General features: G+C 40.6%; 1 protein-coding gene across 5 annotated transcripts in view; it reads right to left on the reverse strand.

Annotated features, from left to right (window-relative positions):
- ALG9 (ALG9 alpha-1,2-mannosyltransferase) overlaps positions 1–18,670 on the reverse strand; it is a 361,563-nt gene that overhangs the window by 137,513 nt on the left and 205,380 nt on the right. For all 5 annotated transcript variants that reach the window (XM_073602427.1, XM_073602429.1, XM_073602426.1 and 2 more), the window contains exons 12-13: positions 6,708–6,855; positions 4,877–5,006 (exon numbers count right to left, since the gene is read on the reverse strand). In XM_073602427.1, the coding sequence (XP_073458528.1) occupies positions 4,877–5,006; positions 6,708–6,855 (278 nt within the window). The remainder of the gene's footprint in view (positions 1–4,876; positions 5,007–6,707; positions 6,856–18,670) is intronic.

Consider the following 18,670-nt stretch of genomic DNA (forward strand, 5'->3'; position numbering starts at 1 on the left):
GAGCACTATGATACATTTATATCCCAAACACTGTGTTTATGTCCTTCCCTTACCCTCCTCCTCACCTCTATCCTTGTCCTATTTAACAGTTTCTGTGTTTACCCACGCATGGTTCATGTTATTTTTGGTACTGACTGCAATTTTGAGAACGGTTTCTCACACATGTATATTTCTAGGTCATGTATCGAATGCTTTGTTGTATTTGTTTAACACTGTTCTCCCTTCCCCTATTTCTTTATTCTGTATCCTCTATTGCTTTACTTGAAAATGATTAATAAAAATATATTCAACCATAATATCTGAATGTTTGAGATGAATATCACAGTACTTGAGTAAAAGGGGCGTGAGAATATGCTTTCATGTATACAAACACAAAGGCCATCTTGCGTACTCTCTCCATATGTCTCATCCATACAATGGTCTGTTCCACCATTCATACCTTCTGAGGAAGTGGCTGTGTGTCGGGAAACATGTAGAGGAACTACAAATGTGGAATTACCTCCTATATGTTTATCAGTATCATTCTGATATCGCTCATTTGTTGAGACATTGTCTAAAGTCAAAGTTGGTTTGAACAGCTGTATGTTTATACTGCATGGGGACAAGTCACAACTATATGGGAGTCTTGAGGAGGCGCAATATGTGTATATATTTTTAGTCACATCTTGTTATAATAAAAACTTATAAGAAATATTTTTAATGTTTTGGAGTCATTCCTTGTTCTCTGTACTGAGAATGTCCCCTTTTTTCCTTATCCTACAGATGCTTTTGCTCTTTGCATATTTGTAAAAACAGATTTGAAAATTCCAGCCTAATTGGGCAACCTGGATACATTTTATAAATAGCATAGAGTATTAGAGTCAAACAGTCATGCATGCCACGGTACGTGGAAATTACAAGGCCACCAAAGTTTACAGTCTTTGTTGATTTTCCCAAAGTATTTTTATTGTTTTGGGAATTTTAGCTCCATGGTGTTGGTAATTTAGGGACCATTGTACTCCTCAGTATAAAAATAAAATCGAACACTGGACCCACTCTCCAAGTTATGGAAATAAAAACATATATAATTGTCATGGATTCATCCTGTGGACGGGATACCTCCAAAGCTATTTGAAATCAATATATATATATATATATATATATATATATATATATATAAAACTGAGGTTAGACAAAGATGTCTCCAAGAGGATAGCAATTAGGAGGATCAACCATGGTGTATGAAAAATTTAGAAAAACTTTATTGAAAATTCAACAATAAGATTAGTCCTCTGTAGGTAGAATAGCACCATTATAGTGGACCATCCCCCCAGCACACCCAAATAAAAACATGTACAAAAAAATGACAACGTTGTCACAATATGGCGCCAATCTTGGGGCCCCACACAAACACCCATGCATAACCAGCTATGGAAGAATTGGAGCTGCTCAAGGTAACTAATCCAGTATGGAAGGACGATAGAAATTCTAATAATCTGTGGTACCGTACTCTATACCTGGCATGTCCATGAGTAGGGCTTGTGCAACAATTGTATAGATTAGTTAAATTGGTAATTATGTATGTCACACAGGATAAAAAGGCACACAGGAGTTCGACGTCCTGAGCCGGTCATGCAGGATACATATGCCAGCATGTAGCCAATTGACTGAGCTCGTCCATACAGCATGAAAATAAATAAATCTCTCAAATTACGGAGGACAGTACGATCCCAGTCATATGAGAAGGTAGCTATCAGTATGGCATGCTGAGACGTCACAGTCCAGTACTGAAGGGGTATAACATGTCACTACTGGGAGCTGGACTTGGGAGTTTATAAAGAAAGAGAAAAGTGTGTGTGTGTGTGTGTGTGTGGGGGGGGTGCCTGTGGGGCTCTCACCACTCCATGGTATTCGCTGAGATGAAGATGGTATGTAGATAACCTTACTTCATGAACGCTGTGGGTGAATCCTTGATGCGTCCTTGTGTTGTTACATTGGTTTTCTGTCAAGCAACAGCTAGACGCTGGACATCTGGTCGGATGTAGATACGCCAGGTCATGAAGCCAGTACATGTTTGTGGAGCAGGCTTGTCCAGTCAATCCATGCGGAAGAGGCAGCTCGATGTTATGCTGCACACTTGTTGGAACGCATGGTGGAGCGCAGGGCGGAGATGGCACTGCCTAAGTCAACGTGTTTTGCACGTGACCAAGAGCTTCATCAAGACGACCATTGTACTCCTCCCTGTCCCCTCCTTTTTGTTTTCTTTGGTGTATTTTTTTAATGTATAGGAAATATACTGTATGTATTATGGCTTAGGTTAAGTTAGTTTGTATTTTTTTGTGGAGGTTTGTTTTATGTATTTCTGTATGCATCTTTTTTGCAATATGCATTTTACTTTCTTTCTTTTTTTTTCAATTTGTTTGTATAATTGAGAAGGAAAAATAAAGATTATAAAAAATAAATAAATAAACCTCTTCCGCCTACATGTGATCATCATCTACGGATAATCACGATTGGAATCCACACTAATCAGTTACCAATAGTTTGTCTGAGGCTTGCAGCTGTCAGTGGCAGCATTGTCTGAGAACTAGCAGCATGCACAGGTGTGCACTCTTTGTTCTTAGCTTCTTATTTAAAGTTCTAGGGAGCTGTGTCAGCGAACCTTAAAATACAGACTGAAGTTATCTACTGGCAGTCCCCAGGTTACAAACAAGATAGGGTCTGTAGGTTTGTTCTCAAGTTGAATTTGTATGCAAGTCGGAACAGGTATATTTTTTTAAGTGTAGCTCCAGCCAAAAAAAAAAAATATTTTTACGTTTTTTTTGATAGCATAGGGAAGGGTTAACACCCCTGTATCATTTGGTTTGCTGTCTGTGCCCCTGTTCGGAGGATTTCACTTGAATTTCTGTCCCTATGCCAATTGGATTTTGAAAATTTTGGTTTGTTGTGGAATGGTGATAAAGCTTCAGTGGAGACACCTTTTTCCCCATGATAATGCTTACTGGAGTAAATTTCCCTTCCTAATGGGAGATTTCCTCTCACTTCCTGTTCCACCCCTCTGTTTGTAAGTCAGATGTTTGTATCCCCGGGACCACCTGTACTAGCTAAAATCATTGGGACTCATGTTGTATCTCTGGTCTCTCCCACCACCACTAGAAATATGATCTGCAAATGTGAGTGACCATACACAGCTCCAATTTGCTTACACATGTTTATAACCCTTTGTGGTACAGTGTTTGTTATAGTAATTCCTTCTTAAAGGGTTTTCTCCCTTAAATTCCACTTAAGTCAAGGTAAAGTGACACTATAACAATATTCTTAAAGTGGTATTAAACTCAAAACCAAACATGGATTGCAGCTTACCAATCATTAGATGTGGCGGCTGCATCAGTTTTCTTTTATCCCTCTGTTTTCACCTGGTGATCTGGCCAGTAACACACCTCCTTTATTAGTGAGACACAACTCTGGATGAATGAGTACAAGAGGCACAGCAGACGGGAGCATTGTCAGTTTGGGGGGGAGGGTAGTGTTAAATGTATTCGCAAGATTTAGATACACTAACAAACTGAAGCCAAACTCCAGCTCACACTTTATAATCAGTTACACCAGACATTTTTTCCCTATTGGGATAAAGGTTTTGGATGAATATACTGTATAAAAGCTGATAATTTTACTAACTCCTACAAGTATTAAGAGGTTTGTCTCATCCATGTAAACGTATACATTCTGCTGGAAGCTTGTGCTACTGAAAAACAGATTTACTGACTGGATCACCGGATGGAAATAGAAGAAAGAATGCCTAAAAAAGGAAACTAATGCAGACATCACATCTAAGAATTGGTAGGCTTGCAATATAATAAATATTTGTTTTTGGGTTCAATGTTGCTTTAAGCCAGGCATATATGGATCAAAATTTGGTTCAGCAGGAACCAGCCAAATTTTGATCGATGTATGGGCAGGCTGTTTGTACAAATAGTCAATATTTTTTCCCAAACGTTCAATGCCGCTGGCTACAGCCAGCATCTCTGATCATTGCATTCTGCTGACGGGGAAAGCTCCCCACTGTCAGAATACAAAACCACAGCGGGAAACATTCCCCCATCCATCTCAAATGTGTGGATGGGGGAAATGGATCTTATTTTTCATTCAACCCCCTGGTTGACCAAAAAAAAAATTTCAATGTCTGGGCTGCTTTATTCTTCAAAAATATTTCCACCCACATACTATTTATTGGCCCTGTAATCAATTTCTTATAAAATGGTTTGCGTTTTTTTGCCTCCTTTAACGTCCTCTGTGAGCTCCTTTTCCTCCTCACTTCCCATCTGTTTGGAATGAGCATTGCACAGTAGTTGTAATCATGTTCACTGCTACATGCGCACTACACATCTCATAGTCCATAGTTTCGATTACATGTCAGACGCGAGCAAGAGAGGGTGACTACTTTCCTTCATACACTGGGACCATAGAGAGGATCATAGTCATCCTCTAACAGGAAGTATAGGGTGGCTACATCAAAAGGCAAAGGGAATTTGGAGGTTTGGTGGTGGCTGAGAGCAATAGAAGATGCTTTTTTAAATACATACCTGAATTTTTTATTTTTTATGTTAACTAGAGTTTATTGTCACTTTAACAGTTTATAGGTAAACATTTAACACTGTTAACATTTCATCATGTAAAACGCACTAATGTAAATTGAAAAGAGTATACCTGAGCTGCCTAAAATATTTGTGGTCACAGAGGATACCACAATGAAAGTAGGGAGCGCTTATTTCAAAAGTTAGGCATACTAACTGCACACAATGCCTGAATTTTGACCTGGAATTCTACATCTGTTTAATTAGCTGGATAAGGTCATTCATAAAAATTAACCAAACAAAAAAATTAACAGTAAACTTACATATCTTGATGTCTCCTCCAGATTTTGATCGTTCATGTCCTTGGGGACTATTTTGGTTGCCCGTCTGCCCTTACCATACGGTTTAGGTAGCTGTCCCCTGAATTCTGATTCAATGAACTGGAGATTCCAACTGTGGAAGACACGTGTGCAATATAAAATAAGGGAGATAAGGATTGAAGCTCTGGTGTAGTAATTGTACTTTACATTATCAGTAGTTTAAAAGCTTCAACAAAGTTTGCTGAAAGCTCTGCAAATGCTTTAACAAAGCTTGCTGTTCGCACTGCTCTTATATAAGCTGAAGCCTGTGTGAAATGGACCAAAGGCTGAAGCTGAACGGGCATTTAGCCATGCTGCGCATCCCAGTGGCAAGACTCTACTGGTTCTTGTGGTTGGGATTGACAGTTGTGCACGGGCAGCTTGTGCAATTGCAGTCTGTCAGTGGCTGCAGCTATTCATGACTGTTTGCACAGCCAACGTCTACCTGCGGTGATTGTGGCTGGATACACACTTTGTCCAAGTAATCGCTGGCTGTGCGAATAGTCATTAATAGCTGTGGCCACAGACAGCCTGTCATTGCATTTTACAAGCTCAATGGCTATCCTAACATAGCTGTCAATCCCAGCGACAGGATTCAGTAGATTCTTACCACTGAGCTTCACAGCATGGCTAAAAACCCATGCAAATGCAGCCTAAAGCTGGCCATACACTAGCAAAATTTCTCATGTGCTCATAGGTGCACAAAGCAAATATTTGCACTATATTGGAAGTGGTATTATGCACGTAAACATAAATGTGAAATTCACCAACAGCTAATTAAGCCCCAGATATGCATAAATCTGTATATATTGAAAAATGTACAGATTAAAGCCACTTTTTCATGTTTATAAAAAACAAACAGTGTGTCAATGCAGATGGTGCTCATGGTGTGATGACGTCAATGTTTGTTACTAGCTGCATGCAGTCAGAAATAAAAATGGCTTCTGACTCAGGTCCACAAATAGGCATGCAGAATGTTGGGTCTTATTCTGATTGAAGACTGACAAATTATGAAGAAACCATGCTCAGCATGTGGGCAACGCAGCAAAAACTTCCGCCGAAAAATTTACCAGCTCGAAAATTACATTTATTAGAAACGTCGTACAAAATACAATTACTGTATGGCTAGCTTAAAACTTCATAATGCCTTTTTTTACTTGCTACCTGGACTTAATGTCACAGTTTGGCAAAAAACAATATGAGTGCTGTCAACACAAGCAACATACTGTATATTTGGAGATATTTCCTTCTAACATTCCATGAGCTAAAAAGAAAACTAGATTACACTTCAATCAGTTATAGCAATGCAAGGGTGGTCAAAATGAAGGAAAGGATTGTTAGGACTCATACCAGCACCTGTGTTAGGACACTGGTGGCTGGTGGACAGCGAGAGGGCTACAGTGCCGATGTGCTTCGAAAAAGCACATCACATGGCAAGCTTTTTGTCACAGAGACATTTCATTCAGTTCTACTGGCTGAAGCTGAAGTGATGAACAGCATGGTGTCACTTCTGCGGAGTATTGCATGCCATACTTTTTTTTGAGCGCACACCACCACATTGAAGTAGTATGAACTAGCAATTTGTACACAAAGCAAAATGCTTCGTCTTGCATTGCTCGGCAAGGCTAAAAAGCACAGTCTCAGCAAATCTGTTAGAGGAGATGGGAAGAACATACTCTGAGGGTTGACCTTATCTGCCATTTATATTTCAGGTCACATGTAAGCTTAAAAAAAAAAAAAAACAGAAAAGAAGATATTTTGCTAGTAGAATACCTGTTAATGTAATAACACTTACTTATCTGGAAGAAGGAAGTTGCTGGGAAACCGGTACCATTCCTTTCCAACACACACATTCACACTTTTGCCCTCTGGAACAGCGTGGATAGATGGGTCTTTGGCAATGCGATGGAACTCTGGGTATAAATCCAATGGGGCATGGTAACCTGAATATAAGTAAAGAAACCACCAAACATATGTATAAGTCATCAAGCAGAGTTTACTCAATTGGGATCGCATCGCAACTTGAGCTTCGATGTTTCTCTTCTTTTAAATCACATCAAGCTCATCAGATGACCAGAGACAAATTTATTTTCCAGATAGAACAGATAGAATCATTTAAACAACCTTGAAACAGGGTCTTTAGACTAATGTGGGGTACACACTAAGTTTATTTCCGTTTAATCCATCTGACAGGGCAACTGCCCCCCCGTCAGAGCTTTGATCAACGCTCGATGCCACTGGTTGCGAGCGCTGATTGGTTAATGGTCTTCCAGTATGCTCCCTCGCCATAAACCGGTCATGAGACTGGCTTCTGTTGGACGAGGAGCTATACACACGTCCAAAAGTAGGCCAGTTCCTGCTACCATGATTGTTTTTAGCCAATTTTTGGCCCATGTGTACCCAGCTTTATGCTGTAACTCATACAGAAAAAAACAATAGGCTTTATGTATAATAGTGTCTGAAAGAAGAACCGTTTTTGCTTACCAAAAAAGTGCCCAGATTCAGCCTTCCCATAATAGTGAGTAAATGCAATGTGAGAATGTGAATGGTTTCCATGGGGAACAAGAGGTGTTCTTTCTTCAAACGCTGTTATGCATATACAGAAAAATAAGCCTTAAGATCTCTTAATATTCCTAATTTTACTAGTTTTTAAACATATTCAATGCAAAGAACTTTCCACTGCTCCACGTTTGGGCTTAACAAAACATTATATGTGATGGCTTACCATGACCATACAATTATTTGTAGGTTCAGAATCTGGTGCAGCTGTGCATGGTAGCCAATCAGCTTCTAACTTCATGTTGTTCACTTAAAGTGGTGTTCCGGCCGAAATTATACTTTTTAAATAAAAATACCCCTATAATACACAAGCTTAATGTATTCTAGTAAAGTTAGTCTGTAAACTAAGGTTTGTTTTGTTAGTTTATAGCAGTAGTTTGTTATTTTATAAATTTACAGCAGGCCGTGGCCATCTTAAGTGTGGGCATCTGAAGCCAGACTGTATTTCTTCCTGGATCTCATCCTTGCAGATCTTGCACATGCTCAGCACAGCACAAGCAGTGTAATAGGTTTCAGGTCAGGTTTCCATAGCAACGGCAGTTTCAGAGGAAGTTGCCGCCCCTTCCCAGAAGGCATTGCAAACAGGAAATGATGCGATGGGCCGCGGCCAGGGAGGAGGAAGTGAAAAATGAATACAGCAGATATACAGTAGGTGCTGAGAAAAAAAATTTAAAAATATCCAATTTGTTTACAGTGCACAGTTTAGTGAGGGATGCTGAAGAGTTGTAAATGTGGGTGGAACTCCACTTTAAGCTTTGGCAATAAAACCTGGAAGCTGATTGGTTTCTATGCAGAGCAGAGCTGCACCAGATTTTACACTCTCTAGTTTTAGTAAATAACCACCACATGAAAAACTTTGCGGACAACTGGGCATCACACCTACTAATGGTCAAATGTATGTGGACACCTCTGCAAATAATTATTATAAGTTCATGTTTACCACTTAAGGGTACTGTTATTGCTACACCATACAAAAGACATTTTATGCAATGGTGTGTTTCCAACCTTGCGACAACAGTTTGGGGGAGGCTGTTTTTTTTTATCATCATGACTATGGCCCTGTACACAAAGCCACTCCATGAAAACATGGTTCGGACAGTTGGGTGTGGAGAAAATGAAAGTAGCCTGCACAGAGCCCTAACCCCAGCCGTATTAACAAAACCTTTGGAATTAAGGGGAATAAAGATTGTGAGCCAGGTCTTCTGCTGCAGCATCAATACGTGACCTCACAAATGTTGAAATTCCCACAAACATGCTCCAAAATCTTGTGGGAAGTTATCTTGGAAGAGTGGAGACTGTTATGTCCTCATTAGGGGGATTCCAACTCCTTATTAATGCCCATGCTTTAATGTCTGGCCAATGAGCTCACATAAGGCCTCGTTTACACGGGCAGTGCATTTACAGTGGGGATGGAAAGTATTCAGACCCCCTTAAATTTTTTACTCTTTGTTATATTGCAGCCATTTGCTAAAATCATTTAAGTTCATTTTTTTCCCTCAATGTACACACACAGCACCCCATATTGACAGAAAAACACAGAATTGTTGACATTTTTGCTGATTTCTTAAAAAAGAAAAATTGAAATATCACATGGTCCTAAGTATTCAGACCCTTTGCTGTGACACTCATATAACTCAGGTGCTGTCCATTTCTTCTGATCATCCTTGAGATGGTTCTACACCTTCATTTGAGTCCAGCTGTGTTTGATTATATTGATTGGACTTGATTAGGAAAGCCACACACCTGGCTATATAAGACCTTACAGCTCACAGGGCATGTCAGAGCAAATGAGAATCATGAGGTCAAAAGAACTGCCTGAAGAGCTCAGAGACAGAATTGTGGCAAGGCACAGATCTGGCCAAGGTTACAAAAAAATGTCTGCTGCACTCAAGGTTCCTAAGAGCACAGTGGCCTCCATAATCCTTAAATGGAAGACGTTTGGGATGACCAGAACCCTTCCTAGAGCTGGTCGTCCAGCCAAACTGAGCTGTCGGGGGAGAACAGCCTTGGTGAGAGAGGTAAAGAAGAACCCAAAGATCACTGTGGCTGAGCTCCAGAGATGCAGCCTTCCACCAGTCGGGGCTTTATGGCAGAGTGGCCCAACGGAAGCCTCTCCTCAGTGCAAGACACATGAAAGACCCGCATGGAGTTTGCTAAAAAAACACCTGAAGGACTCCAAGATGGTGAGAAATAAGATTCTTTGGTCTGATGAGACCAAGATAGAACTTTTTGGCCTTAATTCTAAGCGGTATGTGTGGTGAAAACCAGGCACTGCTCATCACCTGTCCAATACAGTCCCAACAGTGAAGCATGGTGGTGGCAGCATCATGCTGTGGGGGTGTTTTTCAGCTGTAGGGACAGGACGACTGCTTGCAATTAAGGGAAAGATGAATGCGGCCAAGTACAGGGAACACCTTCTCCAGAGTGCTCGGGACCACAGACTGGGCCGAAGGTTTACCTTCCAACAAGACAATGACCCTAAGCACACAGCTTAAAGCAAAATAACGAAGGAGTGGCTTCACAACAACTCCGTGACTGTTCTTGAAAGGCCCAGCCAGAGCCCTGACTTAAACCCAATTGAGCATCTATGGAGAGACCTATAAATGGCTGTCCACCAATGTTTACCATCCAACCTGACAGAACTGGAGAGGATCTGCAAGGAGGAATGGCAGAGGATCCCCAAATCCAGGTGTGAAAAACTTGTTGCATCTTTCCCAAAAAGACTCATGGCTGTATTAGATCAAAAGGGTGCTTCTACTAAATACTGAGCAAAGGGTCTGAATACTTAGGACCATGTGATATTTCAGTTTTTCTTTTTTTAATAGATCTGCAAAAATGTCAACAATTCTTTGTTTTTCTGTCAATAGGGAGTGCTGTGTGTACATTAATGAGGAAAAAAATGAACTTAAATGATTTTAGCAAATGGCTGTAATATAACAAAGAGTGAAAAATTTAAGGGGGTCTGAATACTTTCCGTGCCCACTGTATACGCTTTGAGTCTTCACTGCTGCAAATTCGATTGGGGCTGGTCTGGGAAGCCTGTCCTTGCTCTGTGAAGATACAGAAAAGAAAAAAAAACGCACATCGATGATGTCACTTGACTCAGATAATTAAAAGATGTTTAGAGGTACATAAAGTGGCAATATTTTGTATGTTAATGTATTTATTACGCTACATACAGAGGGTAAAATAAGTATTGAACACGTCACCATTTTTCTAGGTAAATATATTTCTAAAGGTGCTATTGACATGCAATTTTCATGTTGGTAACAACCCATGCAATCCATACATATAAAGAAACCAAAACAAATATGTTCAAAACTTAAAGAGGAGGTCCAGCCTAGGTGAAAAAAAAATTAAAGTCAGCAACTACAAAATACTGTAGCTGCTGACTTTTAATATTAGGGCACTTACCCGTCCAGGGAGCCTGCGAAGTCGGCACCCCAGTTGGTCTTCGAATCGACTCTCGGGTGCTGCCACTGCCATTCCTGGTAAGGGAACAGGCAGTGAAGACTTTCGGCTTCTCTCCTGGTTCCCTACTGCGCAAGCGCGAAGAGCGCTGCACTTTCTAATTGGTCCGGCGGCAGGGGGAAAGAGGAGGGGGCCGAACCTCTGGGAGATCAGGCTGCGGAACGTCTCCAGAAGTGGGGAAGGGGACCTGTCAAAAACAGGTCCCCCGTTCCCCCCTCCCCCATGAAAGGTGTCAAATGTGGCACCGGAGGAGGGGAGGAAGCATATAAGCGAGAGTTCCACTTTTGGGTGGAACTCCGCTTTAAGTTATGTGTAATAAAATGTAATGACACAAGGAAAAGGTATTGAGCACATGAAGAAAGGGAGGTGCAAAAAGGCATGGAAAGACAAGACACCAGCTGAAATCTATCAGTTATTAGAAAGCAATCCCTTGTCAGTGCAAATTAATATCAGCTGGTTCAGTCTCAATGGATCGCCAATAAAAAGGTGTCACACAAGAAACATCTCATGATGGGTAAAAGCAAAGAGCTCTCTCAAGACCTTTGCAACCATATTGTTGCAAAACATACTGATGGCTTTGGTTAGAGAGGATTTCTAAACTTCTGAATGTTCCAGTGAACACTGTTGGGGCCATACACATTTCCAGAAGTGGAAAGAACATTTTTATCCTAAACCGGCTGTGACCAGGTGCTCCTCGCAAGATTTCTGACTGAGGAGTGAAAAGAATAATCAGAATTATCAGAAGAGTTGTCCAAGAGCCAACTTGTGGACAGCTTCAGAAAGACCTGGAATTAGCAGGTACAATTGTTTCAAAGAAAACAATAAGTAATGCACTCACCCACCATTGTCTGTATGCACGCTCACCACGCAAGACTCTATTTCTGAAGAAAAAGCATGTTGAAGCTTGTTCAAAGTTTGCTGCACAACAGTTAGACAAGCCTGTGAAATACTGGGAGAATATAGTCTGGTCAGATGAGACCAAAGTTGAACTCTTCGAATGCCATAATATATGTTTGTAGGTCAAATGGCACAGCACATCACCCCCAAAACACCATACCAACAGTGAATTTTAGAGCTGGGAACATGATGTCGTGGGGCTGTTTTTCAGCATACGGTACTGGTTGTTACCGACGTGGTGGAAATTTCATGTCAACAGCACCTTTAGAAATATGTTTCTCTAGAAAAATAGTGACATGTTCAATACTTATTTTACCCGCTGTGTATTGTACTGCATGCATCCCTGTTTATATTTTGTGGGTCATAAGCAGTATGATCTCTTTTGTCTTTTTTGCATCTGTTGTATCCTGAGTTTGCATAATTATTTCACCTCAATGTTGAACTGATCATGGTATTTAATTACTCTCTCTTTAGACCTTCCCAGCTCTATGACTACGCCAATAAGGGTGAAATATGTCAGAGAGGGGGTGTGGCCTGGCGAGAAAAAGCTACGTTCTCCTTTTCTGTATCTGCATTTATATGCATTAAGAACATTTCTAAACACACATAAATGCGTTTTTATTGATGCCATTCATCAGGTAGTTTACCTGCATTTAGGTGTAATCAGTTTAGCTGCTTTGGAGAAAATAGAGTTCTGGGCATCCAGGATCTGATTAGACTTATTAAATGTTTGTACACAAAAGTAAATTCAACTAAATCTGGTTTAATCACCTCAGCTCTGGAAGGTATCACGCCCTTCACAGGGCTCTGGGCAGTGATTGGACACAGTCGATCAGCAGGTCCCAGCCATGAATCATTGGCTGGAACTTGCTGACAGACACCTGCTGTGTACAATCACAGCAGGTGCAAGAAGGAAAAGGAATGCATGCACGCAGCCTAAACCAGGCAGTGACGTACTACCCATGCAGGCCGCCCGTCCATAGTGCACTGCGGGCGGGTGGTCCACAAGTGGTTAAAAAGGAACATCTAAAAAATGCAGGTAAGAGTGATCTGGGAGGCATAAAAATGGTTATGCTTTCCAAATGGCATCTCCAAGGAGTCCCAGTATGACTTATTCCCAGTGCATGAGGCTTCAGAATTTAGATGAGGGCAGAAGGTGGAAGTGTACCATGCAGTCCTGCACTTGGCAGCCTGTTAAACTCTAGCAGCTGCTGCAGCTGAATGATGCACAAAGCTTTAATATCGATTAGGGCTGTATGACATAGGGATGCAGACTTCCTGTGTCTGGGCATAAACTCAGAGTTTAACAGGCCACTGGTAGCGGGCCTGGATGGTGCACCTGTGCATTTCACCCACATCTAAACATCCATGGTGAATGGGACCTAAGGCTGCATTCACACTTAAGCGGAGTGTCTTTAGTTATTTTGCAGGCTTTGTACAGGCGTTTTGCACAGTTTTTTAAGTATTTTTAACCCATGGGAAGATAATTACTAGGGAAAAGAAATTAGCAATATGGGAATTTTCACTCATATTTGTGTGTTTTTCAGGTGCTCCCACTGAAGTCTATAGGTGCCAAAAATGCTTGAAGCTTGTAGCCTAAAAGAAGCTCATATACTTTTTCGCGCTACAGCTTTAAGTGATACTATGCACAGGTGTGAAAAAGGTACAACTAAAAAAAAAACATAGGATTTCGGATGTTGAGTGTTTCGGAGCTTTCAACTACAAAACACTTAGGTGTGAATGGGGCCCCAAGTTTAACTGTCAGGCAACCAGAATCTTTTGACCATAAAGTGTATTTGCATGCCCTGGCCTGCATATGTGTACATACAAGACTCTAAAAAGGTTACTCAACATTCAATTTAAGTACAAATGAGGAAAAATTCACACCTTTTAAAAGACACACTTGATAAAATTTCTTAGGGTTACTGTAACTTAAAATACCTTACACCAATTTATAATGCAGGGTACGTTTATTTACCTTCGTTCAGTCAAGGCACTCTTTAAAATTCTGCACAATTTTGAGGCATCCCATTCTAAAATGTAAAAAACTAAACTAATAGTTTTACATAACGTAGCAGCATCCACACATGTTGGACACCCAATGTTAGAGGTGACTTATTCTTCCAGAGCAAATATAGCTTTGCACACTGGTGCTGATTAGTATTCCAATGTTTCTCTTCTCCCTAGTTTCTCTCCCTCACTCAGCAAATGAGACCTTAGTGCTGATGGAGAGTAGGGATGAGCTTCGAGTTCGAGTCGAACCCATGTTCGACTCGAACATCGCATGTTCGACAGTTCGTCAAATTGCGAACGATATGGGCTGTTCGTGCCAAATTCAAGTGGCGCATCACGGCCCATAATTCACTGCGGCATCACAGTACATTGCTGGCTGATGATTGGCCAAGCATGCACTATGACCCGCATGCTTGGCCAATCACAGCACCGTCTGTACAGAGAGCCGTAATTGGCCAAACAAGTCTAAAATTGCTAATGCGCAAAACCACAATAATCAAATACGCTGGAAAGGAGCTGCCTACATAAAAAAGTGTACTCACATAACTCAAACAAATAAAAACAAAATATGTGGCGCTCACTAACCCTGAGTGAAATTAACAAATAAACAATCAGGTGCAATAATGATAAATGGACAATCCATAAATTCTAAATCACAATAGAAGTCAAAAAGGCAATAAAATCATAAAGTGCAATCAAGTGCAATAGTGATACACATTAAATCCATAAATTCAAGAGCATAATATAAGGCAATAAGAACCAAACATAAAGCGCAATAATGAATAATAAAAAGTGCAATAAGAAATGCGGAATGAAGCTAGTAGCTCATTCAGAATGAGTGCAAAAATATGGGATAATGAGATAGCGATGTGCAAAACCAAAAAAAAAAAAAAAAGTGACACACTAATGTGTATGATGAATATCCCAAACGCACTGTCAAGTGACCATAAAAAATATTAATATTTTTTCCAGTTGTAGTGCATACCACACATGACATACATGCAATCTTGTCTCAGGTACAGCCCAAACACATTTCCATGGCTAGGCAATTAAGGTTACAGTGTACTTTACTTTTACCTCCAAATGTCACTTTTCAGCGCTGTACAACTTTAAATTTGGCCACCTTTTTGCCTCTTCAGTCACCAGATTTGGCAAGGGGGAATAATAGTGCTAATAAGGAAGGAGATGAGGAAACTGACACTCTTTTGTTTAAAGAGGTAGATGAACACGATTGTTTTCAGCTCATGGAGCAGGAGACAATGGGATTCCCACATGTTACAGATACACCGATTTTAAATGCTGAGCACACTTTGTATATAGATGGCAGTAGGTTTGCTGATGACAAGGGTAAATATCACACAGGGTATGCTGTAGTGACTGATACACAGGTGATTGAAGCATAGCCCTTACCAGCCCACATGTCAGCAAAGGAAGCAGAATTAAAAGCTTTAGAACAAGCCCTAGAATACTTAAAAGGACGAGAAGGGAATATTTACACTGACTCTGCCTACGCTTATGGTGTAGCGCATGATTATGGCTACATATGGAGGGCTAGAGGTTATCTGACAGCAGCAGGTACACCTGTAAAACATGGAGAAGGGATTAGGAGAGTCCTGAACAATCTTCAAAAGGTTAAAGGAGTGGCCATTATGAAGATAGCGGCACACACGAGCGCAAAAACAATTGAGGCAAAAGGAAATGCATTTGCAGATTTGACTGCAAAACAGGCAGCTCTAGGGGAAGGAAGCTCTGAGACCTTAGCAGCGGTAGAGGTGAGTATCCCAGAACCAACATGGCAGCAGCTGAGTAAATTACAGGAGCAAGCAGGGGAGAGCGAGAAAGATAAGTGGGTCAGAATGGGAGCAGCACCAGACCTTGACAATGTATGGAGGGAAGGAGGCAAAATATGCCTACCTGCCTCTCTGTACCCAGCAATGGCAGCGGCAGTTCACCTACCCACACATGTTAGTTCCAATTCCATGTATAGGATTGTGAACCAAGGATGGCTCGCCCCTGGATTCAGTAGTACTGCAAGAAACTACTGTGCAGCCTGCCAAATCTGTCTCCTGAATAACCCAGGACAGAGAGTAAAAACCCCACGAAAACACCAGGTCCGGGCCCAATACCCCTTCCAGAGACTGCAAATTGACTACATACAAATGCCCAAGAGCGGCCCCTTTGAGTTTGTCCTCGTGTGTATCGATTTATTCTCAGGTTGGCCCGAAAGTTATCCAGTAAAATCAGCTACAGCAAAAGCCACAGCTAAGAAACTGATCACTGAGTTAATACCTAGGTTTGGTCTTCCTGAAACCATAGAATCAGATAGGGGGACACACTTTACAGGAGAAATCATGCAGAATGTGATGACCATGTTAGGGGTTCAACAAAGTTTCCACACCCCTTACCACCACAGAGTTCGGGATCAGTGGAGAGAGTAAATGGGACAATAAAGTTAAAAATACAAAAAGCCATGCAAGAGTTAAACAAGCCATGGCTTTATTCTCTATAAGGTACACTCCAACAGGAAAAACAGGAGTGTCCCCATATGAGATACTTTTTGGGAATGCGCCTAGATTAGGGTTATACTTTCCACAGAGTATGCAATTGCAATGTGACAGTTTAACTGCATATGTGATACAATTACAACAACGTCTAACTAAGATCCACAAAAGTGTGTATTCTTCTCTTCCAGACCCTAATTCAATAGCAGGTACACATACTCTGCTACCAGGGGATTATGTATATGTAAAGAAACACACCAGAAAGACATTGGAGCCGAGGTTCGAAGGTCCTTATCAAGTACTCTTGACCACAGCCACTTCAGTAAAGCTGGAGAGAAAACCTACCTGGATACACGCATCACATTGCAAGAAACAACCCGAGAAAACAACATGATGAAATATCTACTTACATGTTGTTTGTTGAAAATTGTTGTTTTACAAATACATGCATGGACTCCTGGTATTAATGTAATTGAGGTAGAGGAAACAGCCAATTTACAATGGGTTATAGACGATCCTAATGTAGCGAATGTTTCAGGATATACAATGGACGAGTACATAGTAGTGGGTAATTTCACAGTCAAAGGACATAGGAAGCCGTTGCACATTGATGAAAACATAGGATGGATAAGGGCAGACCCATCATCAAAGGTAGATATAACATTTCAATTAAACACTAGTATGGGATTTCTTTTAATTATACCAGAAACCATAGATGTCAGAAATTAAAATCCTCTCAGGTATGGAAACAAGCCCAAGAACAAGTTCTGGGTCAGATGTATCAGATCTTGGTAGCAGTGTCAGAAGGAGAAAATATATCCGAAGAAATGTTCAATCTAACGGACATTAGGGGGGTTAATCAATCAAGTACCTTTCTCTGTGCCTCCTGGTGGAGAGAAAACAGAACGGACGGGTGGTATTGGAATGCACAGTCCTATGGGTTTCACATACAGATGGAGGAAGAAGTAGTTCCCACATTTGAATCATCAATGCTAACACCCGTGCCCCACACTTGTATCAATGTATCAGTATCACAACAAAAGACAAAAGTCAAATTTAATGTAACTTTTCCTGAAATTCCAAAATGTAGGTACTGAGGAGCATGGTATGACACTTTACTGGGACTGTCAGGTATAGGGATGGGAGTTCTAAACTCGATAGAAATAGAAGAAATGAATAATAGATGGAAACATGCAGGAGGACATATAGCAGATAGTTTTACAATTACAAGTAAATGGCTACCCACAGCTTTTGAAACCCAACTTAAAGAAATACCCTTACTACAGTTTATGGGGAGATTAATAAATTATACAATAACAAGTGAACTCGGGCTGTGGAATCAGACTCAACAATTCATAAATTTTACCCAGTGTTCCTTTAATCTTTTATCCTACCATATACAAATAAACCGGGCTAGAACCGAGCTACAATTAGGAAATTATCACACCTGGATGAAATACTTCAAGGGACTAGATAATGATGGCATATGGTTCCAAGTAGAAGGGAATGAAATAGAATGTGAAGATGGGTGGTGTACGGGCAGGTTTGAGGCTTACAGGGTGGAGAAGATAGTAGAAATGTGCAAATTAGTGGTAATGCCCCTCAACATAAAAAAATGAGTTCCGGTATCCTGAAATCTATGGAAAGTATGTAGATAAGCAGAACAGAACCCATAATCTTGGTCTATGTGGAAGAACGAACAAAGGAATGGTGTGTGGGAGAAGTTCTCCGGTGTATGAACCTTGCCTGTTAAACTATCAGACTAGTATATGCAGGCTCCAGAGAACACCGGTGAATGAAAGTAATAGATTTATTGAAATAGGACCCCAGCACATATGTATTATTACAAGTAGTAACTATACCATGTCAGCATTAAATAGATCAGCTACCTTTTCAGGATGTATTAAGAATATAAAGTTACTAAAGTGGGGTAATGATACATACCTCTTCGAGCCAGATGCAGAAAAAGTATTCTCCTCAATTTATAAAGTATCCAATCTTACCAGGTGATACTACACCCTTCGTCATTTCATTAGATCCACTAAGAGAGGTTCTGGAGCAATCAGAAATTTTGAGGCAGTATATTGAAATGCTTGAACACAAGTTACAGAATAATTTTATATCCGCTGTAATAGACAAAGGCAGACTCGTACATCTATCCTCCCAGATACAACATGACATAACTCCACAATGGTACGATATTTTTAATGGTATGTCTCCCACGGCAACTAGCATATTCAGTTGGTTATTCAGTCCTATGGTAATTATAATATTAACATTAATGATACTCACTGTCACCAATATATGCATATATCGG

The sequence above is a fragment of the Aquarana catesbeiana genome, linkage group LG10, assembly GCF_042186555.1.
Source record: "Aquarana catesbeiana isolate 2022-GZ linkage group LG10, ASM4218655v1, whole genome shotgun sequence".
Taxonomy (NCBI): Eukaryota; Metazoa; Chordata; class Amphibia; order Anura; family Ranidae; genus Aquarana; species Aquarana catesbeiana.